Below are 26,907 nucleotides of genomic sequence, written 5' to 3'. Positions count from 1 at the left end.
TTTGACAGCGACACATAGGCCTCCCATTGGTTGCTGCTGCCTCCAAACACCGCCCACCTGCGCGCCTGCCGTCATATTCTGGAAACGCTCTCTTTAAGCCACAAACACACACACACACACACACACACACCCTTTAACGCTTTAGTTCCTCTTAGCACAATTAGGAAAAGGAAACTGTGGCCGGTTCCAAAATAAAAATAAACATATACAAAGAAACATTAAAATGAGCTGAAAAGCCGATGAAGTGACTTCCTGGAAGCACATTTAATTAAGCAGTGGGCTGAGCTGCTCGCAGTTATAATGAGCTGAGCCTGTTTAACATGTTTGTTAAACACAAAGCAGACTACAGCTCATAGTCAGGTAAGTCAAAAGCCGTGTTACTACACCCTGGGAATCATGTCAGTGATGGCAACAGATCATGGGTGTTATGGTAGTGATGTTACACAAGATACCCATGAATTTAGTTAGATCGACCTATTTCTAGTGTTTTAAAACATCAAGATGGAAACGATGACTTTCAAATTGAGTCTTTATGACGGAGCTTCACTAACCACTATGTGACATCAACACTCATACAGTCATCTATTAGTGAAACTGTGAGTAACATTAGTAAGACAAGGGCGCAGGGTCAAAACAAGCAAACCGCAGGTGAAGTGCTGGAACTTATTTGAAACCAGATGTTTTCATAATGATCAGAAACAGACAGTTTAGCCATGATTTCTCCTGCACGGGTAAAGCATTTAATGACCAAATTAGACCACACTTTACAAATCCACCAGTTTTTCTTTTTACATATTTCAAAAACAACCTGGTTCCAAGTTTTAGGTAACCCATCCCAACAGGCACAGATGCACACTCATCTTGAATATAGCACAAGATCTAAACATACAAACAAGCAAACCCCTCACTTCTTCTTTCCCATCTGTCTGAGGTTCACACGCCCACAGGGACCACAAACACAGCTGTCATTGTTTGGAGGAACCCACCCTTCAGTCTCACTGTTGACAGTAAAAGCGACGAGCCGCAGAACACTGTGCCGGCGGGGCGAGTTGACGGAAATACTAAAAATAAAACGGCACTGACTCCCTGCATGCTGCACAAGTGATTTTTTTATTTTATTTATCAAGGTTTCCTCTGGTGGCTGTATCAGCTCATCAGCAAACTCACAAGAAGTTTATCAGGTGTCAGATTTTGGCCTCACTGTGGCAACATCTCTGCACTAATTGCATATCATCCATGTACAACTTCCTGCTTATAAACCGATGACTGTGACTGTGGCACACTCAGCAGCTCTGAAGGCAGAAATCAGGAAAATAAAACTGCTTTTCAAATACTAGGAGAAAATCCCACACTTGACAGCAGGGAGGAAGAACTCCCTTTTCACAGGAAGTTGTTTGGATTGAAGTCTTAGTTGGACTGATTGTGAACCCTGCACCTTATGTTTGACACCACTGCTATGGACAGTGTTGGGGAGTAACGGAATACATGTACCGGTGTTACATATTTAAAATACAAAATATGAGTAACTGTATTCCGTTACAGTTACTGCTTAAATTGTGGGCGGAGCAGATGTGTTTGTATCTGAGCTGACCTGGTTTTTCTCGCTTCCTGCCTGATGGACTTCAGACTTTCTGCTCATATACGTCACCACTGATTCACTGATCCTTTCCACCGCGTGTCAATAAAACAGTTAATGCATATCTTCCTTGTGTGGACTTCCCCTTTAGTTACAAGCTAAAGTCACTTGCAGGCACGTGCAGGGGGCTTTGGCACCAGCCCCTTTCCCTTTTTTACTTTGTTTTTTAAATTTGTGTGTGCATGTGGACTCCTGCCTGTGCCCTTCAACAATAACATTTAACTAGTAATCACATTTTTGCTAAATAAAAGGATCTGGCTTGCATCAGTCACATGATTACGATTAACCAATGCCCCAAATATCTCAAAATGCTGATTTTACAGCAGCAGAATTATTACATCTCTACAGTTTAAACATTTAATAAGCATTCTGCCTGCACAGAGTGGATAGTCAAACAAATCAACATCATAAATACATTATTTTGTCAATAAATACATTTTTATATTTATGATTTTATTTTATTTTTTAATTCTTATTACTTTATTATTATCGCACTACGAATAAATAATAAGGGAAGAATTCTGGATCACGGTTCCAAGCGCTGTCACCAATCTTTGCATTTCATTATTATCTCCTAACACCTGTTTAATCAGCTACCATCTCTCCTGTGGACTTTTTAATGTCTACATCATGTCTAGATCAACACAGGCCTGCCCTCCAGCACGATCAGCAGCAACATTGTACCCATCAGGTAAAACATAGGCTACGTTTGCTTTACATTGTCCCCCACCTGAAGACAGTGATGTAGTATGATAGTATGATGTGATTCTGGGTTGTTGTTCTTCAGCTTGGTTCTATGTGTCCCTGGAACTTTGAGCACCCGCCCCTTCAAACATCTCTGCACAGCCATGGCCACTTGTAACATATGTTTACAAACTATGAACCTATAATTAAGCCTGGAGTCTGAGAGTGAAGAGCTGCGTTAGGATAATGAGATCCTATCAGGCCTTTGAACTACTCCTCTTCGCATCTTAAACTCAAGTGGAGTGAAGGACGACTCAGGAACAGACGCGTACGTTTGTTATTGTTTAACTGCCACCACAGAGGTTAGGCACGAGAATGAGGAGCCAGCTTGACACACTAATTTAAATGTTTCAAATTCAGTTTTCAGGTAACATATGTTTAGAAATGAGAATGTAACAAAAACTTTTTTACTGTCATGTTTGCTTATTTAGGTCATCGAGACCTCAGACGTGGCCAGAAGAGCCGCAAGCTGCTGTCATAGAGGAAGGGTTAAGCTGCACTGAGCCACATACCAAAGCATGAAGACGCCATCTTTAAAATGAATTCTGGTCCGTGTCTCTGTAATAACCTCTGATCTGTAACTGGGCCAAGCTCTTTGAGTCGTGTTTGTTTTCCACCATGTAAACACATTTATGCACGACCAACATTTCAAACACACCAGGCACACGAAGAAAGGAAATAAGAAACACACAGACTCTGTGGATCTTTTACAAAAACTGTATTTGCAAAAAAGTAAAATTTGCAGAGTAAAATCTATGTTTTTACAACACCAGTGACATTTACAAAAACGGTGCAGGTAGTCGCTCGCATGTCTGACAAAACAACACATCAACAAAATCAGATATTCAACAAGTCAGTGGAAATCTGAACAGGCCGTTTGTTGTATTCCAGTCAGTTACTCGTTCGCTGTGGAAACCAGAGGAAGGTCCTGCAGGAGTTTTCCCAAGAAGCAGGAAAACTTTTAAAAACGATGCCTCAAAGAAAGGCACTGAACCCTGAACTCTGTTAACAAAATGATCCACAGGACGCCTCTGACAGATCTGTAGGAAAATTGAAAGTTAGCAGCCCTGCTTCCTGAAAAAAAATCCTTTTGGACCGGACCTCTTCCCTGGCCCCATCAATCAATCAGATGTCTGTGAGGAATGTCAGTGAGAGCTGTCATTTTAAGCATGTTTAAATGATGAAGACCCCTCAGATATGTGAGATGAGAAGAGGATAAAGCATCATGGAAGTGTCTTTCTCCCCCATCACCAGCGGTCCAAGCGTCAGAGTCAGTTAGTTGTCTGTCAAGTAGTGGCTGTAAATGTTAAGGCATGAAATTGCGACGTGTCTGCACACACAGCAGTACAATCTGGTCCACGGACACGTAGTTACGGCTACTTAAGCAACATCTGGCACACCAGATGAACAAGATTCACATTGATAAAGGACAGCTGATCAAACGGGGGTGATACAAAAAACAGAGCGTCTTTACAACATGACAAAAAACTGTCACCAGACTAAAAGGGACTCGATCTGACCCGGGATCAGGGCCGCTGTTTGGGACAATTAAAAAAACAAAACAAAAACTCCACACACAACAGAAAGAAAAACTTAAAAACAGCTATGAACAGACTCCTGCGCACTAACATCCAAAAACATATTTAATTTACTTGCAATGTTTCATATTAGACCTTCATCGTGGACATGTTTCTGTTCGACTCACGAACCAGACGTTTCTACTGCAAGAAAAACACGTGAAACGTTTGCAGAACAAAGTTAAAAATTACGAGACTGAAGCCGTTGGTCTCGTGCGTGCCAGTTTCTCTGTGCATCGCAGTTTTGAGGGCAGTGAAGTGACCGATTAAACCGGAAAGCACGAACTAAAGCAAATCTAGGTTAAGGTGTCAGTGAGCCACAAAATTCAAACCTCTCACAGGTGACCTGAACACGTTCTGCTCCTGGCAGCGCTCCCCGACAGCTGCCGTCTCTCACAGCTGGACACAGACTTCTTGTTGAGCTGAAGAATTTCTTTTGGTTGTGTTAAACAAACACGTTTCTCAGTGTTGGGAGAATCTTGTTCTTGCATCAATTCATTTAATCAATATTTTTAAATTAATATTTACATTTAATCTTCTTCAATACAGTTTGATGCTGATGTCGCCTCCTGCACTCGCTGGAATGAGTGCACGTGTGGAGCAGCGACTCATCCATGAAACGAGAGCGATTCTGACTGCTGCTATTGTTTTTCAGTTTTTTATCATTGATGAAAGTGTGTGAAAGGCACGATGAAGCGTGGAGGACAGGCAGGTGAGACATTTTACACAGAAAAACAGACTGGAGGAGTTAAGGAGAAGGAGAAATGAGGGCAGAAGCTACGACCGTGTGCAGCTTTTGTGGTTCAGCGGATCCACGCTTGGTCACGGGTTTTGGCTGAACAGGTGAACGAGGCTCTCCTGCTGGGGAAGCCTCCTGGATGTCCTCCCCTGTCTCTATGTGGAAGATGATAGCCTACACTGTTCTTCCAGAGAAACCCTAGGAGGCATTGGAAGAGCAAGCAAACAGCCAGGGTTTAAACCCATGACCTTCTGATGTGTTAAAAGCTGAGCCGGCCCGGTGCCTGATCCACAGAGACCCCAAAGAACTGCTGCCAGACATGCAGTCCTACTCTAAATCGTATAAAAGGTTCTATTTCCACTGGCTATCTGAAAAAAAAGCCTCCTGCCCAGACAGACCAGAGCTGCCCAGGATGAGGGACGAGGTTTAAGTGGTTTTAATGTTGGGGCTGATGTGGCTTCAAAACAAACAATTAAGAGTTGGACTCTTATTCTGCTTTTCCAGTGCCCCCAGTATGATCCAGTCATTTTAACCAGCAACTTATAACAGATTAACAAAGTTCAGCAGGAAACACAGCCAATAAAAACCCAACAAGAATCAGCGGCATTAGCAGGAGGCCAGTCTTCGTGTTAATCAGTGTGAAAACGTGCAGTTTAAAGCTGAATTTAGAGGCTGATCTGGGATCGATACACAAAACAGAGAACAGCAAAGTTCAGAGTGTTTCAATCACTAAATAAAGATTGTCATCCAGTCCGGCATTTCATTCCTCTTTTGCGCTCGGTGACTCATTACCAGCCTGCTCCACTTTTCACCACAGAACATCCAGATGATAATTTACAGCCTGGGAAGCTGCCAAGAAGACAAAGTACAAAACGCCTGCGAGACGTTTCAACTGAGCGGATGCTTCTGAAGAGGAAGGAAAAAAAAAAGAAAAAAAAAAAAAGAGCGGCAGGGACGAGGTTTACAATTAACCTACGTTCATCCTGTGGTGGCACAAAAACATGCAGATTGAAACCCGGGCATGGAAAATATCGTAACGCACGTTTTCATGGGGTGGAAATTATTCTTTTTCCGCCTCCACTTTTATGAAAAACTGCAGGAAGGCATGGGCACATCAGTGCTGAGCGCCTGAAGCTAAAAATTCAACACATTATTATATGATCAGCGGTTAAAGCGGCTGAAAGAAAGCTTTTCCCCGAGGTTAAGGTGCCGCCTAACGGAGTCTGCATCTTCAATGTAACCACAGAAGAAAAACCGTGAAACTGTGCGGGGTGATGCTGCTCTCACTGAGAAATCCTTCAGCCTGCATCATGAAAGCAGGGTCGGTTCTGCTTTCCTTATATACTACCACATCTGTGCTGTCAGGGCAGTGGATGTTAAACCTGCAGAAATTCCAGGTTTTAGCCTGTGCCAAAGAAAACCAGGGTATCATTAACACAGGCGTACGGTTTTTGTTTATGAAATGGTCTTAAGTAAGCTGAAATCACACATTTCTACCAGTGAAGGTAACGCAGACCCTGCTGACATGTTCTCACGTGCGTAAACGCTCGTTTTAAGACTGGAAAAATCCCTGAAAACAAGGCCAAAGTTTCAAATATCGAGCAGCTGCTTCCAAACACGTTTTGGCCTCCAACCAAAGGAAAATCACCAGGGTTGTATAAGCTGTTGTTTTTGTTTGTTTTTTTTAAAGCTGGGGTTTGTTAAAGATTAGAGGACCTCATTAAGGAGTTGGACACGTCAGCATCAGTGCGGAGTCTGCCGCCTGGACACCAGGAGCAGGTTGTCTTCTTTTATTGTTGTTATTGGCAAACAGAATAAAGGCTCACTGATGTCACATCTGATAAAAACCACAGAAGCAATCCAGTGTCAAAAACAAAGCTTTACACCTGCGTTCTTCTAAATGTCCAAAAGGGGGCAGCTACTCTGTATAGAGGTCTTTTTTGTAAAGATTTCATTTTTAGAGTCAGATGCCGATTATCCAGTTTATGCACAGTCAGACATCTTTTATATACAGTCTATCGCTAAAAAAAAGGGAAGGCGTGAATAATTTAAAACTATTTTTTCACTGAGCAGTCAAATAGTCATCCAAACTGTCACATCTGTTCCCCGTTTCTCACCCTATTAAAGTGGGACAGCCTCGAACACTGAGCTGGATAGTGAATGAAATGATTGGTTAAAAAATTATTCTTAATCAGAAGTTAGTTGGGTTACAGGGGGTGGAGCTAAAACAGCTCTTCTCAGATGGAGGATGAACTGCACCCTGTGTTATTTTGGACTTGCAAAATACTCCAGCAGTCCTGCGCAGCTGGAAAAGAGGGTGTCATTTTAACCATCTTCAAACCGCAGCTAGCTGTGCTTTGCAGAAATGATAAACAATGTTAGGAAACAATGAGCTTGAACTAAAACCTACTTCCTGCTTCGACGTGCTTCTACTCTGTGCTGCTGCTCTTTGTACAAAGCTTCAAATATGTCAGTTAGACAGCTGCTGCGTCAGCATGGTTAACAATACATTTATGTCAAGTACAGTAAATGTGCTAAAGGCCACCCAATCATACACCTCCAGGAGTGTTTCCAAAAAGCAGAAGGCACCTGTAAGTGTGCTACATGTTTCCCTGTGTCCATCGATTGGAAGTATTCTGGGTTGGCAGTTTATAAAAAGCCACCTGACCGAGTTCTGGTCGGATGTGGAGGCTGAACTGGAAGACAAAGAAGGAATGGAAACAGGCCGAGATAGGAATGCGTCTGCAGGTTGTTTATCTCCGTCTCCCTGCAGGGCGCTGGAACACAGCAGAAGCAGCTTTCCTTCCATCGTTCTAAGAACGACTGCTCACAGTCACACACTGCACAGATCTCAGATGGGTAGTTAAGTCTGAAAATGTCAGCCTGACCCCCTCAGAATCAGCTGACTGCTTTTTTTTACACCAACTTCAGTTTATGGAATGAAGCTGTGCAACATTTTACCTTCATACTTTCAGAGTTACAGCCCCTAACAGAGGCTTGCTCTTCATTAAAAGTGCAAAGTTTTGTACTCTTGATGGTCTGCGACGAAAAAGCTTTCACAGCATGAAGGCAAAATTATGCACGGCTTCATGAAATATACTAAAGTTATTGTACATGAAGAAAAATCAGCTGATTCTGAGCAGGTCAGGCGGGAAGAACGGAAGTTTTCATGGAATGACTTCTGTTTACTGATCTTAGGATTGCCAGGGCAGAAGCATACCCCCCCCAAAAAATAAATCAAACTGAACTATTATAAGTAGTTTTCATTTATTAGTTTATATCTTTATTTATTTAAAAATTCTTCATTTAAAATCAGTTTCCTGAGTGGTCTTCATGTTTCAGTTTGCTGTAATGTGGTTGTGTAGACAGCCCAATCCTCGGGTTACTTTGATATTTCACTGAAACTAAAGAGATTTTTTTTTCATATTTAGGTTTTAGTTTATTTTTACCAAACTGTGATACTGTCAGTCGATTTCAGCCGCCTAAGGAGGAATTTGGGACTTGAGTCGTCATCATTTGGTAACGGTTATGATTTCTATGAGCTGCAAGAAAATTAAAAGAGGAAGGGCAGGCCGAAAAAAAAAAAAAAAAAAAAAAAAAAAAATCACATTTCCATATTCTTCTTCTACCCATCAGAGCTCTTTACCCATTTAGATTGTTTTGGTGCGAGTTGTGCAGGTTTGGAGAACATGGATTTAGAAAATTGTGGAACTAAATAGTCCTGAAAGCACGATAAGCTCAACAAAAGTGCCCTTATACAAAAACCAAGAATTTTCATGCAGGAACTATTTTCTCTCAACCAAACCACATCTGAAAGCGTATCATTCTCCAGGAGGAAGCGTAAGCGGCCCGTGTCGAGAGGCTAATGGTCGTGCACCAGCAGAGCTTGCAGGTCCACATTTACATATTGAAACTTGTACTGTTACCAGGGAGTGGTGCCAAAAAATATGGTAAACTCTGTGCTGTTGTTGCTCCAGCAGCTGACTGTTTTTAGGTGACAGAAGTCAAAATACACACCCTCTCTCTTTCTTCTCTGTCGCTAAACCGAGTGTTAAAAAGAATGAAAACTTTCCACTTTCGTCAGTTTCTTTTGGTTGCATTTCTTCCTCTTTGCGAGGAACTTTATTGCTGTTCTCTTCTCTTGCTGTGTCAGATTATCAACCAATCAGCATCTGACCCAACCCCGTTGGCTTTTTAGAGGGCCGCAAACACTCCAAAGCATGTGTGCTGGTTGAATTTGCACAGTTCCTCTCTCTGTGCAGCCAAAGAGCTGAATAAACAGACGCTGCACCACAACATTAATGTCCTCCCTCTCGGCTGAGCTGTAACGATAGCAGGCCACATGCTTCTATTCACTGGAAAAAAAACAGTTCCCCCATGAAACAAACTGTTCGTTTGAGTAACCGGGTAAAATGATGGCAAGCTCTGCAGCACTTTAATAACCATTTAGTTGAATTATATTAAAGCAAAGGCTGATATCTCCAAAACAGCACAACTCGCACCAAAATGATCCAGATGCATAAGTAGCAAAACAGTCCAGAGGAAAAATGAACAAGCCTGATTTTGGTAACCTGTCCCTTAAAGGGTAGATCTGTGCCTCAGGTCTCGTGCTTCCTTTAGTTTTTAAACATCTCTACATTATTAGCAGCTGGAAGCAGATTTTCACACGAGTGTTACATCTCCAACAGACACACTCTCCGCTGGAGCGTGAGCAGCACAGCTCATCGACAACGAAGCTGCTTTTCTTAATCATGGCTGACACTTCTGTTTGTGAGGTGGAGTAGTGTTAACATCGTCCTATAAATAAAAGCCTCTGCGTGACAGAGACCTGGTATTATCTTATTTCAGAGTGGACTCAAAGTGGCAATCAAACACGAAACGAGCAGAGGAACAATGTCAGCAGCTGGAAACTTTGGACAAAGACATGAAAGGACCACAGAATAAAAACAGCTCAGTGACGGGCCAACGAGCAGCAAGTCAGGCTCGTTTTCTAGTTTGTCGAGTGAGCGTTGAGTGTTTAAACCCTACTGTTCTAAAAACACGAGTGAAAATCAACCAAACCCAGGGGGTGACTCAGACACTCAGACCCAGGTTTAAGGGGCTGTGTGTGCTGTATGTGGTCTTTCTCTACAAAACAAAATCAAACTGGGAATGCAGCTTCTATCTCTCATCAACAGTGCTTAAGAAAAAAAATCACCACATCTCACTCTAAAATAAACCAGGAAACACTTTACAACAACAATAAAACAATCACAAAACAGATAGTATAACATCACAAGTGATATAGCTCTCTATGTTCATTGTACTTCAGGAGAAAAAGAAGAAGAAAATTCATCTGAAACCACGACTCCAGTGTTTACTTTTTCACTTAGTGTACGTTTGCTTGTTTACGACAGGAAATTAGTGTTTTTAAGGCTACAGAATAAAGTCGGAGCCACAAGATTTCCTCTCTCAGTAGTAAGTTCTGGCTGTGATGAGGACAGTCTCCGAATGCAGGAAAAAAAAAAAAAACGAAAGAAAGAAAATCGGCTTACAGATTGTCCAATAGTGATGTTAAAAATCAGCCAATGGGCTCTCGGCTCCTTCAAAGCATCAGACTGGTGTGCAAAACCTCACCTTCACACCTCGAATCCAGGTAAGGGCCACAGATAGGAGGAAAAAAAGATCCACAGTTCTTAATCTTTCCAATTGAGGCTCTTCAGGTAAAAGTGTTTACAGGAGGCTCCTCTGCTGCTCACACACACATGTATGAAACACACAAACACACACACTCCACCTTATTGCCTCTGTTTGTTTTATGGAATTCACTCTCGCAGTTCAGTGACTCACAGAGGATACTCCTGCACACCCTGTTTTCACGTCTCCTGTCTGTGACCTCTGAGGGTCACTCCTGTGTGTGCAGGAGTATCCTGTAACACCATCTCCAGAGTCCAGGCGTCTTAGTGGCGCGTATTATCTCACTTCATCCTGTTCTGCCGCATCAAAGGCACGATGCAGGACGGCGGCCCCCCCTTCGACAGGAACGGGTGCTTGAGAAGCTCGCTGGCGGTGGCCCTCTGAGCCGGGTCTCGCACTAACATCCGGTCCAGGAAGCTTTTGAGCAGAGGGGAGACCTGGGAGAAAAGAGACATCCAGGTGTTACTGATGCTAGAGTTAAGATTTTAATTGCTTGATGCCAAAACATCCAGCTGTTAATCTAACAACCAATCAGATGCTTCATTTAACCACATTGGTTAGTTACTCACAGTTTACTTGTTTTGTTAAAACATGAATAAAAGTTGAAGCTTGTACTTTAATGTTTACCGATTGTGTTTAGATGCTGATGAAGTTACAAGCCCCAAAGGCAGGAAAAACACTGTTACAAGCCAAAGACTCAAATATTTTAGTTCAAAAACAGTCTCAAACTGTTTTTATGTCCCTGAGAGCAGACATGCCTGATACGGTCATCTCAGGCACATGGAAGCTGCACAGAAGCAGCTTTTTTCAGACCGTGTGCACCGAGGGATCCAGAATAAATAAAAGTAGTATTATTTTGAATTGTGAATCATGTAGAGTTACTCTGGGAGTGCCCAGAATTAAAAATATCGAGAAGGAAATGAGAGTCTTAGCTCCCTTTGAACACTGCTTTTAATCTGAAAGCGTACTGCCCTGATGGATGTGATACTCTTTAGCTCGTTTTGATGCATTCTCAATCATCCAGGTAGGTAAATCTCCAGAAGTTGCTTCTGTTCATCTGGTGAGTCGTGTTTTCAGTGGGAGAAACGTTTCATCACTCATCCAAGTAACTTGGACTGACTGAAGAAGTCACTTGGATGAGTGATAAAACGTTTCTCCCACTGAAAACGCTACATCCAGACGAACAGAAGCAACTTTTGGGGACTCTTTAGTTCAGGTGGCATCAGCACCAGGACCTGAGCCAGGCCACAGATAACTTCTGTCATTGTTGCTTGATGACACAAAGTAGAAATCAAAGTTGCAGATTACTGAACACTCCTTTCACCTTGCATGTCATTTCGCTCATGCAACATTAAAATAAGGACAAATTATAATCACACCTGTGTTAGCAGTGGCCATAAACACCACCACTCCATTCTTCCTCTTGTGGAAGCAGAAGTTCTGCTTTCATATAAAACTGAAATTTCTGTGCTTTTGATTGTGTTTCTGTCACTAAGGTGAAACTGCAACACTAAATTCTGCCAACTCAACTGTGTTTCATACAAAGGCTGGTTTTATTAAAAGCTGATCTGTCTGGTTTATTTCTGGTGTTTTCAGCTTATTGCCCTTTCTTCTGTTGCTCTACCTTGTGCAGATTCTTCAGTTTGGGTGGCAGGTTGTCTCGAATCATTTTCATGGCTTTGAGTGGCGGCTCATTGAAGTACGGTGGCTCCCCATCCACCATCTCTATGACCATGATACCCAGAGACCAGATATCCACCTGGACACAGAGAGGAGAGACCACCAGTGAGGGGTGGAGACAAAAATACAGGTTTATCCTGACAGACAACACAGCCAGAGTGTTACCTCTGGTCCGTAAGGTAATCTGGATATGAGCTCTGGTGCCATCCAGTATGGAGTTCCAACCAGAGACTTCCTTCTCTGAACTTCCTTAGACACCTGTGCACAGAAACCAAAGTCGGACAGCTTCACCTGCAGATGGAGAGGAAGGAGGAGAAGAAGACAAGAAGAAACAGGAACATTATTGTTAACATCAAACAGCTTTTCTCAAACAGACTTTACTTGAGCGAGCAGCTCGTGCTCATTTTGAGTCTCATTTGTGGGCAGTCCCCATAGCTCTTATCTTGAACGCTCTGTTGTTGCTAAACAGCTGGTTCCAGCACTTCCTGTGTCATGTTTCCCCACCTAGTGACTTGATATCATTCACTCACCCTACAGTCAGAGTGTAAGCTGTATATAAAAGATGAATGAAGTCTGATGTTCTCCACACAATCTGACCAAAGAAGGGATGATACTGAGCCAATGATGATGCCCTGGTTCATCCCTCATGTTCACTCAGTTCAATAAAAACTAACAAATAAGAGTTTACAGAGACAGAGAGCTGAGGCATGTTTTCCCCAAAACCTCTATAGAGTCAAGGTGATCCCAGCTGGGCACCTTTCATACCTGGAAGTTACAAACATCTTTTACGGTTCAGTTATGGGTCAGATAGACGCCAAAGGCTAAGACTGCAGCTACCTTCAGATTAAGATGGTGGAGTTAGTGGACTGAATTTGAAAGTGACTTTAAGCTCAGCTGATCTGAAGTTCCCCAAGTGTGTGTGTGCAATTATTCATTCATTTGTTTAGATAAGTGTGGGTGTACTTTCCTGCCTGCATGATGCACACATATACAATCTGATTCTGTGTAAAACACCACTTGGATACTAGATAATAGACTCCTGGTAACAGAGCCAGAATGGTTATCGGTTTACTGTTTCAGCCGCATAAAAATAAATATTCACACAGTTTATCTGATGAACCACACATGACCTCATGTCAGTCAGGCATCGCTGCCATCCACACCTCTTTCTGAGAACGTTTTTGCATGGCTGCACACTCAGACACTGAGCCTTGTGCTAAGTGTCTGCCACAGTGCTGGCTGCTGGGTTCAGATTACTCACAAAGAGAAATGAAACGGCCTGTTAGGAGAAGTGGTTCACACTGCACATGTGTGAACACCACCATACACAAACATGAACACGATGGTCACTGAGCTCCAGCAGACGATACAGCACAACCCAGAACAAAAACCCACTGCCTGACCTTACCGTAGGAGGATGAAACCATCACACAAATGCAGCGCTCAGCACGCAGGTGCATTTAGACGCAACGAACACTCTCGCCCCTCTGCCGAGAAACGCTTCTTGCTTGGCTGATTCTGCTTCCCCTGCCAGGCCAAACCACAAGCAGCAAGTAAAACCCAGCCCAGCACCAAAACACCACAGCTGCCAACAGGAAGCGCTCCGTGAGAGAACGAGACCACCCAGAGAACTTCAAACTACGGTTTTCAAATAAGCAGACCGCTACTTCCCCCAGAGCCTGCATGCACGTCAGTGCTTCATGTTTTATTGTAACCCGTTTAGGTTCATTCAGGGTGCTAACAGATGACACTCTGACTTGATTTTTTTTTTATTTACTGAAACTTTAACTACTAATACAGATACTGGAAATAAAATGACTGCATAGCTAATCGCTAGGATGGAGCAAGACATCCTCTGCTTACAACGGGGAAACAATTTATTCTGGGAAGTGTACTCCTTAGACATGCCACTTTAGACTCATGTTAACCTGAGCCATGTTTTTAACTATGAGGCTGGTTTACAGGCAATAAAACGGTGAGAATTTATTTATTTTTGGTTATACGCTTAAACTTGTTTCTTCTAAGAAGGTTGTGGGGGGTTTATACTGTTTATTATTACACTGGTAAAGAAAAATATTCGTAGAAAATCATTTAGAGGACCTGCCACCCTTCATACATTTGCAGTCTTTAGACATGTACGGAAGTTGTGCTTTCAGTTTTAGTGCTGTATGGGTGAGTATTTTATATAGTTGAGTTTCAACAGCATTCCGTATTTAGACTAATAAGATTTGTCAGATGGTGATGATGATTTGTGTGGGTGTTAAAAGTTTTGCATTCAAGTGATGTAAATTTCCTCATCAGACATTGAGCACAAGGCTGCAAGCAAACATCTGCGTGCCCACCAGTATTTTGGGACCATGAGGACTTCTCCAACAGAACTACAGCGAACCAACACAAACCCTACAGATGGACTCCAAGTCTACTTGGAAAAAAGGAGAACAGGAATGACTCATCTGTGGTGTCCATCTGTGTCAGTAAGCAAATATAATCCCTCCCTTAGAGCCCTTTTCCCTTCAAAGATGAAATTTAAATAATAATAATAATAATAATAATAATAATAAGCTAACACTTTGTGTTTGTAGAATCTGCAGTGTTTGAAAAAGTAGCCAACACAACATACAATAAATAAATGAAACAATCTGAAGGTCATTAGAGCTACCAAAACACTACTGGAGACATTACAATAGAAACATTTCTGCCATGTTAACGCTCGTTTACTCATTATATTCTACTGCAGCAAACTGTGGACACAGAGTCTCACAGGAAGATTAAACAGAGCTGGCAGGTGCTTTATCTGTCTCACGACAGAGTAGACAAAGCGCTTTGGTGTCACTGCAGACAAACACTTGGTCATGCATAGATCTGGAGGCCGAGGGGATGGCGAAACCACAGCTCATAAAGACATCAACCCACAAGCATTCATCAGATGTGATCAAGCGCAAAGTGGTTTATGCAGAAGCATCAAATGTGTGACTTGCACAGCAAGTGCGCTCTCAGAAGAGGCTCAGCAAAGACCTCCGTCTGTGTATAATGTATACGCACTACACTGTATAAGCAGGCTTCCTCTCATTGGAATTTATTCTAATTATTAAACGTGAATTAAGAAGTGGTGGGCCAACTCGGCCCTGCAGGGCTGAAGAGTTACAGTGAAACGTGTGGTCTTGATTGCAGCTTTAACAGCTGTTACAGACAGCCTAGCATCCGTGATCTGAATCTGCACTTTCTGACTAAAGGGGTGTGAATCCAGATCAAAGATGATTATGAGGTTATGAAAAAAAAGGAAAGGTGGCAAACTGCTGAGCTCCAGTTTAATAATTTACTGTATAATAAGGCAAATGGTTGTTCTGTGCTGATGAGCTATTAACTGAGATGTGAACAGAATTACAAACAAAACCACCAAACGACGATGATCACAATGCCAGGAGAAACTGCAGGTGTAACGACGCCAGAAATACACGGCAGCCGCTTCTCTACAGGAACAGCACAAAACTTTTCTAATGAGGAACTGATTTTTGGGCATTTCATCGTACACAATATAGAGCCTCGTCTTCTATGAAGAAATGTGTGTGGATTTCTGCAGAATTTTGATTTCATGATGTGATGAGAGAGCTACAACACACACAGTGAACGCATTCAGCGTCACGGTTACATCAACTTATCCTATGTGAGAAAATTCTGGCAGCAGTGATATTAAAACATTAAGTCAGCAAGACCTGCAGAGTTCTTCAGTTTTAGAGGCACAGTTCGTTTGTGTGTGTGTGTGTGTGTGTGTGTGTGTGTGTGTGTGTGTGTGTGTGTGTGTGTGTGTGTGTGTGTGTGTGTGCACTATGACACACCAGAGGATGAGTTCCTTTTTTTATTGGTTTAACTGTGGTTTCGTTTTCTGTAGAAAGTAGAAACTTGCTTGTCACCAGGCAGGAAGCGATTGGGCATCTGTCTCAGATGCAGTAGTGGTTAAGAGGCATCTGGTTCCTTTTTCTAGCTGCCATTTTATTTTAACTCATGCAAGAAGTGGGCTTGGTTTTGTCAGTGGCTGCAGTGCATCCTGCAGAGTTTGTGCACCTCAAGAGACTAAATTTAACTAGAAGGGATAAAGCTGCACCACTACGGGCGCATTCCATAGTCCTTTCTCACAGCAGACAGCGTGATGCGCTACAGCAGAAAACAACTCTGATAATGCTATTAATATTAGTGGTTAGTGCATTCTGCTTAAGTAATGGTTTACTGGGAAACCCCCACCCTCACATTTAAATAGAAAAGAGTCATACTTCAACTGTGCTCACTGTATAACTAGCTAATAATTAATAATTTTTAAATTAAAACTAAGAATAAAAAGAAAGCAGAGACAGCCTTTTTGTTAAAGGGAATGAAATTATTACATAAAAGTGTTTTACATGGATATGAACACAGGCCTGGGTTGAAATTTCTTCTCTTCCCTTGTTTGAAGTGTTTGAAAACTCCTCGTATTTGACATTTCAGGCTCATCTCTACTCTGAATGTCTCTACATCTGACTGTTCTGCCCTTTCTCTATATCTAGTACACTTTCAACGTGGCAGGTATACTGGTGCAGGCTGGATTAAAGGCAGTGACAAGTTTGACAGTATTTGGATGAATGTTTTCTTATATTTTACCAAAACACTTTTTCTCCGTTTGAGTGACTGCTGCCTGCTCCACTCCGTGTGCAGTACATACGCGGGCATGTTTATTTGGCTAGCTTTGACATCAAGGCTTTTTCACATCTCTTAATCATGAAGTTTAACCATCATGAGTAAGTACCAAACGCCTTCACCTCAACGTCAAGCATAAGCCCAAAGTCCTAAAAGTCTTAATCCTTAAAGAGACCTATGGAGAGGTGAGCCAGCCACAAAGCTCTACCTCATCAATTGACAGTCTCACGCTTAACGTGTTTTATTTAGTTTAAAATGGTTTCCTGTGACAGATTAATCCGACACTCAACATGCAAATGAGTAAACAAAAAAACTCCCCCCAAAAAACTGCAGCCCACAAGTTGCCCATTATGTACAGCCCCATACTGACCAGACACATTTACACAAGCACATTCAGCAGCTGTGAGCTCTTTTCTGAATAGTAAAAAAAAAAACCTGGGTTACACTTGCTAAACTGAAAGTGCACCACATTATAAAAAATTAAAAAAAAAAACACTGTGCAAACTCCAGTAAGGGAACTGAGGGTGGGGGTGGAGAGCTCAGTGATCATAGGACCAGAGAAACAACACCCCTGTCATAGAAGGCTCTGTCACTGTGACCCACATAATCGAGTGGAGGACAAGTTTTAATTCAAGCCGTCCCAGCCCCAGTAACGCTCAGGAGATCAGCGAGTTCTGTCTATCGATGGGCTCTCCTGCCCTCTGCAAGCACCGCCGAGGCATACGAGGGTCTGAGGGGAAACGAATCTCCTTTGGTGATACTTCAACGGTCATGTGCAAGTCTATATTTAGACATGCACAACATTGCGATTTATGATATTTGTGCTCTTCTTCGTATGACTAATAGAAGACGCTCGGTGATAAAAGGTCTGTTACAGTCTTTTGCTAAAAAAGTGCTTTCTCAGCAACTACGTTGTGGTCTGACATAAAACCACAAGTGTGAGGCCGTTGTTTTAAAAACTGAACTATATGATTCACCTTCCTGTGAAACTTTGACCGATCAGCTGGCTGGGGTTTCTCTTGTGTTGCTCCAACATTTAAAAAAAAACTGTTCGGTTCTATGGAAAAAACATGTCAGACATTCGTACATAATTTAAAGCAGTTCTTCGTTGTTTAGGTTTTAATTTCCTCAAAATTATTTTGAAAGGTGAGTCCCTGCAAACCAGCTAACAATTGCCAATCGCGACCCCACCGGCAGGATGACCAAGTGGCATTTAGCTGCTCTCTTATTCAGTGACTCAAATCCCACCTTCCTTCAGAAGACAGTTTTTGTTCTGCTCTGGAAATCCGCTGTGAGCTGAGGGTCGCTCTAACCAGAAACCAGAGCATTTGGAGAACCAGTTCACACGCTGATGTGCGGAGCTCACTGAGGCTGCAGAGCTGGGCGAGGTTATCATCGTAAAGTTCTTTTCATGAGAGGAACTGACATGAAAGTCAGCTGATTATCGCTGATATTTATTGTCACAAAGCGTATGCAGTACTATGACTTTGTCTTTTTGCATTTACAGATGCACATGCCAGAGCAATGGCAGAGAAATACAAATTAATTCTGTGGAAAATGTTGACAACATCTGAACGCTTGTTCCTTCCGAAGAAGTTTTATTGAGTGTTACGCTGCAAAACAGGAACTTAAACTGATTCTTACAGAAGTGTAGTACATACCCGTCCGTCATGAGTGAGGAGGATGGAGTCGCTCTTTATGTCTCTATGGATCACACCCTGTGTGTGAAGGACAGACAACGCCTTCAGGACGGACAGACACACTGTGGCGATCTGCTCCTCATTCATCCTGCAGACGAATAGAGACACCAGTTTTTGTGATTCAGTTCACAGTCAGGAGTGAAAAGTTCTTGAGCTACAATAATACGCATCACACAGGGTGTCTACATGTAAACACAAATGCAATTTAAGACTTCAAGACCTCTTTTAGTACAAACTTAAGATATTAAAGCTAAAACACAGTCAGTTCCAAATAACATGAAATTAAATTATCTGATTAAATTTAAGAAAATTGACAAAATTAGCAAACAAATCATTGTTTACTTAAACAACATCACATTTTCTGACCTACAACAATCAGCACAGTTTGTTAGCATTTTCACAAGCGGGGCTTAAACCCTATTCACTATTCTCTGGTCATATGTTAATAAATTTGAATGTTCCTACTTCTGTAAACTAACGAGCAAATTGGCTTCCTCTTCATCGTCATCATTTCTATCAGTGTACTGCAAGTCTCCAGGCCTAAAATAACCACCTGCCTGGGCAAGATTTCAGTGACTTTGGTAAATAAGACCTAGAACTGTTTCATTAGCTCATGCAGGTTATCGGTCTTTTACTGTTAAACATTTCCGTATATAAAAACAGCAAGATGAGGGTGGTGAAACTAGCACATCCATCATGATGTATTACCTAAATGTTTTCAGAGGGACAGAAATTATTTACGTGACATGACAAAATATTCCCATCACACCAATCCAAATTTACTTCATGACATTTATAGAAAAAAAAGCCCCTATGCGTTTTAGACTTAGATGATTCAGTCTGCCAAACGCTCTCACTCCTGTTGCGTGGAAAACAATGTAAAATGACACAGACATAGATGTAATGCAGTACGTTTCTGTGCTGAATAGATAGGAGACAGCGCCCCCTTATGGCGGAAATCATATCTGGTGAACAAACAGCTTAATAAGGGGCAGACTTAAATGGCTTAAAGCATATGAAAAAGGAATATAATGGGTACAATGACTAAAGTATTTTGGTTTCCTTCAACTAGCAAACATTGCAAAAAAACAAATCTATACAGTAAAAAAAATTGGAACTAATTTTCTCCTCCTTAAATTCCAGCATTCAGTCCTCATTAGCTTGAACACTGGAGCTAAGCTAACAGAAACTAGCTGACATCACCTTTTTTCTTGCTTTACTTCACCGCCTTACAGCTAAAGTTTGTATTCATTTTGAGACTTTATTAAATCACTCATAAAGCCTTGAACGGCCTCGCTACTGGTCATACAGCAAACATGGAGATCAACATGTGCACACATGCTTGCATCAGTGTCAGATACTTAGATAGGCTCTATGTTTATTCACTGCATATGCATAAATTAAGGTTTAGTGTGTGTATATATTGGTAATTAATATCACTATTGCAGCTGGGAGAACTCAGTAAACCCTGAAATGGCTCAGTGATTAGAAAAATGAATAGACAGGTGGATTTTTACTCTTATTATTGTTATTATTATAGCCATTTAATACTGCGAGGTGCTGCATAAATGACTGATGTATAGCGTTTCTCTCTCACCTTGTGTGTGTCACGATGTCAGTGAGCGCTCCTCCCTCCATGAACTCCATGACGACCCAGAGCTCATCCCCCACCAGGTAGCTGTTATACATCTCCACCACGTTCTCATGGTGATAGTCCCGCATGATCACCACCTGCAGTTACCACACAGAGAGGAAGGATCATCACATTACTTTGATCGCACTGAAGCCCTGCCTCGTCACTCATGAAGGGAGTCCAGTGTTTAAAATCCAAGGCGGAAATCTGCAACTGAGGTGAAGACGAGATGGAGCGTGAACCCCACAACGCTTCAGGCGGCAGCGCAGGCTGCTGAGATGTGTCTAAATGCGACTTCTTACTTACTGTATTGGTTTTATCTTGACTCGAGTGTGGGGAGAGATTTCACGCATTTCCTACCACTCTGATGTATTAACATAAAAATCTATGTTTGGAAAAATGCGCTGGTGTCAGGAAAGCATCAAATATTATTTTTAGATTTGAGACTATTAAAAAAACCAGATCTGTATGAACAGAGAAAGATCTCGTCTCCTCTCTGGTTCAGCCAGCTTTCTGAATGCCTCTGAAATACAAACGCAACATTTGTATTGACAATGTTTTACCGTGCTGATTAAACTGGGTTAAATTTTGATTGTTTATTGTGTTAAAAACATATCAAACTTCATAAATTTTAAATATACAAAAACATAATTGAATCTGACTGAGGATGCATTTTGGTTTTATTTAGATTTAACACAGTGTCCTAACTTTTCTGGGTTTGTACGTTTACCATGGACCCTTTTCAAAATAAAAGCCACCTAAAACCTCATACACTGCCTTGTGTAAATTTTTAAAAGTATATCAATTACAGATCTCCAGAGATCAGTGACCTCACAGCTGGTTAAGGCAATGGCCATCAGTGCAGTAAAAAGTGCAGAGGAAACGAGCCAACTGGAATAACCAAACGCTCTACATTCCCTACTTCTGTGTACTTTTTGCCATAATCTGGCATGTTAACTCTGACCTTTTTAAGTTGCCAAACAGATCTTTTACCTCGTTGAAGAGGAGTTCTCTGCGCTGTTGTTTCCTCAGGTCCATCTTCTTCACGGCGACCAGTTTTCCTGTGGTTTTCATCGTAGCGATACACACAATCCCTGTGGAGCCCTCACCGATCTTAATGTAGTGATCCAAGTAGGTCCGCGGATCGCCCGGATCGACCACCATCTGCAGTGCCGCCCTGAACTGCTCATGGGAAACTCTCTGGGGTTCCCTCTGTGGTGAGCGGCCCTGAGGAGGAGCACCCGATGCAGCGGGCCCAGAGGGTACAGGGGGTCGTGGGGCTGGAACGTTGGGGTGAGGGGTGTGCGGGAGCTGGGAGGACTCGGGGGCCAGGATGGGGTGCGAAGAGTGATGAGGGTGTGGGTGGCTTATAGGGGGTTTGGAGCCAGAGGAACCTCGGATGGAGCCGCTAGAGGGGCCGTTCTGAGGTGAGGACTCATGGTGTCGACCCACCTGGAAAAGAGAGCCAAACTTAAGCACAAACTTAAATCTAAATGAAGCTTTTCTGTCACAACATCTTCCAACATCTCGTGAGGTGCACGAGTGTCAGGATTATTATGGAGCTATGGTAACCGTCACAAAGAAAGCAGCTAAATCTGATCTGGAGATCTGCCAGCAGGCTCAGTTTAGACACGTCTGTGATTTTATCACTGGTTCCCTGAGGGTTCCCACCCCTACCTGTCCAGTGGGGCTGCGCCCGCCATCGCTCTCTGTCCGCGGGTATGTGTTAAACGGCCGAGTGGCTTGTTGAGCAGTTTTCATCACTCCCTCAGACATTGGCAGATTTGGGGTGCGTATGTTGGGTCCTGAGAGAGGCCTCTTGTCTCTGGGAGACTGAGGACTGCTGTCCCGTGCCACATAGCTGGACTTTGGCCTGTGGTCACCAGGCTGATCCCGCTGAGCCCCATGATCCTGAGGAGAGGGAAAAATCCAGAGAAAGTAAATTAATGGGAAGTACTCACGGAGAGACCGACAGAGAGGAGGTGCTTGTACTGCCTGTTACGCTTTTATTTTCTGTAATATTTAATATAAATGGTGAATGGAATTGCACTTACATAGTGCTTCTCTACTCTGAGCACTTAAAGCACTTTGTACTACAAGCCTCATTCACCCACTCACACACATTCATACAGCGTTTAATTCTGTGGCTAAGCAACTTCTATAAGAATCACTATTTTGCGAGAGTATGTGGGCTAAAGGAGCAAGGGGTCAAACTGAACCACAACCGACCTTTTGTTATAATGTTCATGTCAAACATGCCCAAATTTCCAATCATGATATCAGTGTGAAGCAAAAGGCTTCAGATTACTCAGTTTCAACATTTTTCCCCCTAATTTTGGATAAATGTGATGACGCCTTCTGTTTGTGAGGGGGGAGTCAATCAGAAGAAAACTGGGCAAGAACTGAGCATCAAACAGCCTTAAAAATAATAATACAGCTGTGAATGTGAATCTAGGTTCTTCGGTATCTACCTGGTCTCTGTCCCGAGGCCGTCTGTCTCTGTGAGGGGGAGGAGGGGGGCCTTGTCTGTCCCTCTGGGCTCTGTTGGGCTCTTGACCCCGGGGCTGCTGTTGGGGGCGGCCCTGGATCACCTCATCTGTCTGAGGAGGACGGACTCCGCGCTGACCTTGGTGGCCGGGGTCACCTCCGCTCTGCTGGTCTTGTCTGAGTCGGTCTCTGAAAATCACATCGACACAAATGTAAATACAGAACAGAGTTATAATAACTTTATATTATTTCATTAATTTGCATTTCTCTTTTATTTTGCATTTTATTTATTTTCAAGTTGTTTCCAGTTGAGTTTTTACTGTTTGAAAATGTTGAGTTTTAGTATTTTTTACTTATTACAGTTTATTATAGAGGGTGTTTGTCAGTTCAAAATAGATTTTATGATATAAACATAGCTTGCAGTGAAGACAGAAGACTCACAGTCATGTTGACATGCCAAATCTGAATGAACAAAAGGACTGAAGCCTCATTAGGCAGGTTGTGTCAAGAAGAACGAAAGCAAAGACATTTCCCGTACAGTTTTCTTTCTGTTTAATTATTTTTTGTAAACGGAGGTCATTTCAGTTAAGTGAAAAAAACTATAAAGGGGTGTGGTATACATTTTAGTTATCCCACCAACAAAGATGGAAAAGCAATTATCCGAAAGAAGATCTTGCACTTAAATAAAATACAAAAATAAAATAACACAAAATAAAAAAACACAGACAATATCTTTATTTTTTTCCTTTGCTGCAGATGTTTATTGAGACTGGGATGTCCACATGACTGTGCTGACAACCTGAAAAAATGCCACGTAATAAAACAAAACAAAAGATAAACAAACAGAGTAATCAAAAACTGAAACTTAACACAAAAACTACTTAAAATATAAAAGAACATTTATGGTAAGTACACAATATCATTTCAGTATAGTTTAGATTTCATGACAATTTACTAAGTTTCTTCACTCCTACTTAAGTAATCCAATACTCATGAGTAAGCTTTTTTTAGCTGGTCCTGAAAACATTTGGTGTGTAGGGAGTAATGGTGCCTTCCAGAGGAAGTCAGAATTGAAACACGCCCTTATCTCAGCCTCATCAACCCGAGTTAACAATCCAAAATGGTGGCAGTGAACGTAAACAGTATTAAAATATGTAAAACTTGTAATCTGTACTGCCACTGTTGTGCATTTGTGACTCACTAAATAAGCTATGGATAGTCCAGAGATTAGGATGCATCCATGAACGTGCTGCAGTGGTGTTTTGTTTTATGCTGTATTGGTAGCAATGGACGAATTGCTCTACCTTGCTAAGAAGCAAAACAAACCCTGCTTTTCCATTTTTTCGCACTCAACAGTTCCGGCATCCAACGTCCGAGGAATCTGGAACGAGGCAAATGTGCACGATTATCACTCCACGGGGAGCTGTAGTTCATCGTCTCACCTGTCTTGTCTGTCTGAGTAGTGTCTGTGTTGAGGATCTCCGTTCTCCTGCCCTCCACCTCCTCCTGAAGAGCTCGAGTCCCTGCGAGGGTGTGTTGGAGGACTCCCTCGCCGCAGGGAGTTGGAGCGAGTCACGGACATGGTGTCGAACTCATCCAGCAGCCATGTTAGAGACTCTGTTCCCATCCTGCTGCCGCGTACGATGGTCTGGAGATTTAAAAAAAAAAAAGGATGCAGCATTACAATCTGTAAAGTTAGCAGGTTACAGGGCTGGCAGCGTGTTGTTTTTGTATAAAAATGACTGAAAACTACAATCACGAGAATATTTTAGATCGTCTATCACTAAAGAATCAGTATGATAAACTCAATCTCTGATTTTCGCTCACCTTTCGCGGTTCTACAGTAGTGATGATGGTCGCGTCGATAAAGGGTTTGGGCCTCTGCGCCGTGTCTTCGATGAGTGACTGCCATTGCCGCGGCAGCCCGACAAACTTCTGCTCCTGCTCGTCAAAGTCCGTGTGCACACGGTGCTCAAAGTTGGACGGAGCTGAGATCTGGATACGAGACTTCTTCTTTTTGGCAAACATGATGGCAGCTGTGGCCGAGCATCAGACCTGTGTGGAGGAAGGTGGAAAGGGATGAAGGCTAACAAAAAGTAACAGTAAGGAGAAAATGCAAATGTAAAACTCCCAAGTAAAATATGTCAAACACACATGCATGCTCACAGGCAGCGACGCTCGAAAACAACTGCTGTCAAGCTTTGAAAGTCACATCTCATTTAAGGGTTTTAGAGGCTGTGGATGAAGTCTTCTCAATGAATCACTTTCTAAAAGTCTCAATTTTCTTGTCATGGTTTTAAAATGCCTCGGGTTTAATTTGCATCGTATGTTTGATTAAGCTCCTTTTATCATGTGTTCTGTTTTACCTGTTCTTTAAACACTCAGTTATACCATTTGTTTATTTTAAGTTTTCTTTTTTCATTTATCATATTTAAAGCGCTTCTCTCTCTCCCCCATGTGGCTCTCTGTTTTATGATGAACCTGATGAAGTCCACAAACTGAAACCGGTCAGTCAAATAAAGGTGTTCTACACAGTAAGAATTGCTGGAGCTTCAAGCTCGGCAGAAGTAAACTCAAATATCAAACAGTTTCAAGAAATCTGCAGGTGATAACCGGGTGTTTCCTACCAATGTTACTATTAAGACAAAGCAAAAGTACTTTCAGTCAACTCTGAGAGCCCTCGTGCTTTTTTCTTAGCAGATATTTTTATTCGTAAAAAAGTATTTAAATCTTTGCTTTGCTTGTCAGTGTAAATTTGTGTGTTTTTGGAGAGACAGACTCAATTCGTTTTTAAAAACACGATTAGGCTGAAACAAACATACTAATCGAGTCATCTTTTGTTGTACTGCTTTGGCCTCTCGCAGACGTTAATCGAGAGTCAAATGATTCAAAATCCTGTTTCTTTTTAACCATTAATCAAATGTGATTTTTGGCCAGTTTTGGCAGCACTCGCGGCGTGTCACGTACATACTCTGTAGTGAGTCATTAACAGCTCACATTTTGCCAGATAAAACAGACAAATACACGATTCTGCACTTATCACTTAAAAATAATTGTGATTTCAACTTATCACCGTGTGCAAGTGGGAGGATGTCTCAGAACGCCCTTTATCTCATCCTGCAACATTTTCCTTTGAGGACTCATATTAGATGGCCATAAGACGACGAAATAAAGAAGTGGTTTTAATATTTTCGATATTTAACTTGTTGGAAGGACTGTGAGGCCCGACTCAGGATTGACACTCGCTTTTTACTTCAGCTGAGGGTTCTGCCATCCTGCTCCCAGAAAAAGCCTCCACGTGTCCCTGATACTTGACAACATGAGCACAGGCCCACGTGAGGCTCAACAGATCGTGCAAGTGGAAAAAAAGCCATGTAATAAACTGGCAGTCTGTCCCGCCAATGATGTTTTCTCATGTTTGACAGATGTCCACACTTAGCTAGTGACCTTAATAAAATCACCTGCTGTTGTGGTTGACTGAAACAAAAACCAGCATATGTTAGAAAACAGCAGTCTGGATCCAGTATGAAAAGAGCCACTCCCTGTAGTCAAGCAGGGGAATCAGGTAAAGCAGGTGACTGACAGGTGAGGTGGAGCGGCGTGCTCATTACATATTTAAAAAAGTCAAATCTGAAAAGTTCCCACCTCAGTGAAATCACCTGATGATTTTTTTTGATGTACTTAATGAAGCGGTGCAAAAAATGTTAAAATCACAGTAAATGTTTTCTGAACTACACAGATGTGCTGAACCAAATCAATTTTATACCCACTCCAAATATCACAATCTAAAAGGCTAAATCTTATTTTCTTCTGTGTGATTTTTGTTTCTGCGAACAACATTCAGCATCAGTCGTTGTGATTTGCTGCAAACGATCCTCTGCTTGCATATAAAGACAGAAGGTAGAGCCTGATGGGTCCCTCTCAGCACTGGCATTACTCCTCACTGTCTTTTGCAGTTCTGGTTATTCATTATTAGTCGTGTTCATTATTAGTTTAGTTGAACAGTTTAAGTGATAGGGAAAAGTCTGAATCCAACAACAATCCAACAACCATCATTGTGTGGCTGGTTTGTGTACCATCACCACTCCGAGAGTCTATGACTAAGAAAAAATTCAGTTGTAGTATATTTATAGTAGGACAGTAAAATCTTACACGGCTTCATTGCACAAGAAGGATTCTGAGGATGTAATGACTCAGCTGGCTTGTTAAAAACAGCTGCTTTCTACAAAATACTGTGCCCATTCGCTCCATTTGCTCATGAAAAGAACAAAAAACAGGAGAAAGTCGAAAACAAAGTGATGAAAAAGATGCTGGGATGTAAGGATGGGGGGGATAGAGGGCGTGATGAGGCAATTCAGAGGGCGATC

The 26,907-nt window shown here is 42.1% G+C and overlaps 1 protein-coding gene across 2 annotated transcripts in view; it reads right to left on the bottom strand.

Annotated features, from left to right (window-relative positions):
* Positions 1–3,081: 3,081 nt before the first annotated feature.
* Positions 3,082–26,907, bottom strand: part of pak4 (p21 protein (Cdc42/Rac)-activated kinase 4) — a 48,391-nt gene continuing 24,565 nt past the window's right edge. For both annotated transcript variants that reach the window (XM_085244220.1, XM_085244221.1), the window contains exons 2-11: positions 24,368–24,595; positions 23,983–24,188; positions 22,525–22,729; positions 21,731–21,964; positions 21,047–21,505; positions 20,018–20,151; positions 18,382–18,508; positions 12,218–12,343; positions 11,997–12,131; positions 3,082–10,809 (exon numbers count right to left, since the gene is read on the bottom strand). In XM_085244220.1, coding sequence (XP_085100346.1) covers positions 10,654–10,809; positions 11,997–12,131; positions 12,218–12,343; positions 18,382–18,508; positions 20,018–20,151; positions 21,047–21,505; positions 21,731–21,964; positions 22,525–22,729; positions 23,983–24,188; positions 24,368–24,568 — 1,983 coding nt within the window. In that variant the 5' untranslated portion in view covers positions 24,569–24,595 and the 3' untranslated portion in view covers positions 3,082–10,653. The remainder of the gene's footprint in view (positions 10,810–11,996; positions 12,132–12,217; positions 12,344–18,381; positions 18,509–20,017; positions 20,152–21,046; positions 21,506–21,730; positions 21,965–22,524; positions 22,730–23,982; positions 24,189–24,367; positions 24,596–26,907) is intronic.

This window comes from Mchenga conophoros, linkage group LG14 (genome assembly GCF_057382185.1).
Source record: "Mchenga conophoros isolate Kocher_MC1m ecotype Shallow Benthic linkage group LG14, M_conophoros_male_GT1.1, whole genome shotgun sequence".
Taxonomy (NCBI): Eukaryota; Metazoa; Chordata; class Actinopteri; order Cichliformes; family Cichlidae; genus Mchenga; species Mchenga conophoros.
The sequence above is the reverse complement of the archived record's forward strand: the minus strand, read 5'-3'. Positions and strand labels throughout refer to the sequence as shown.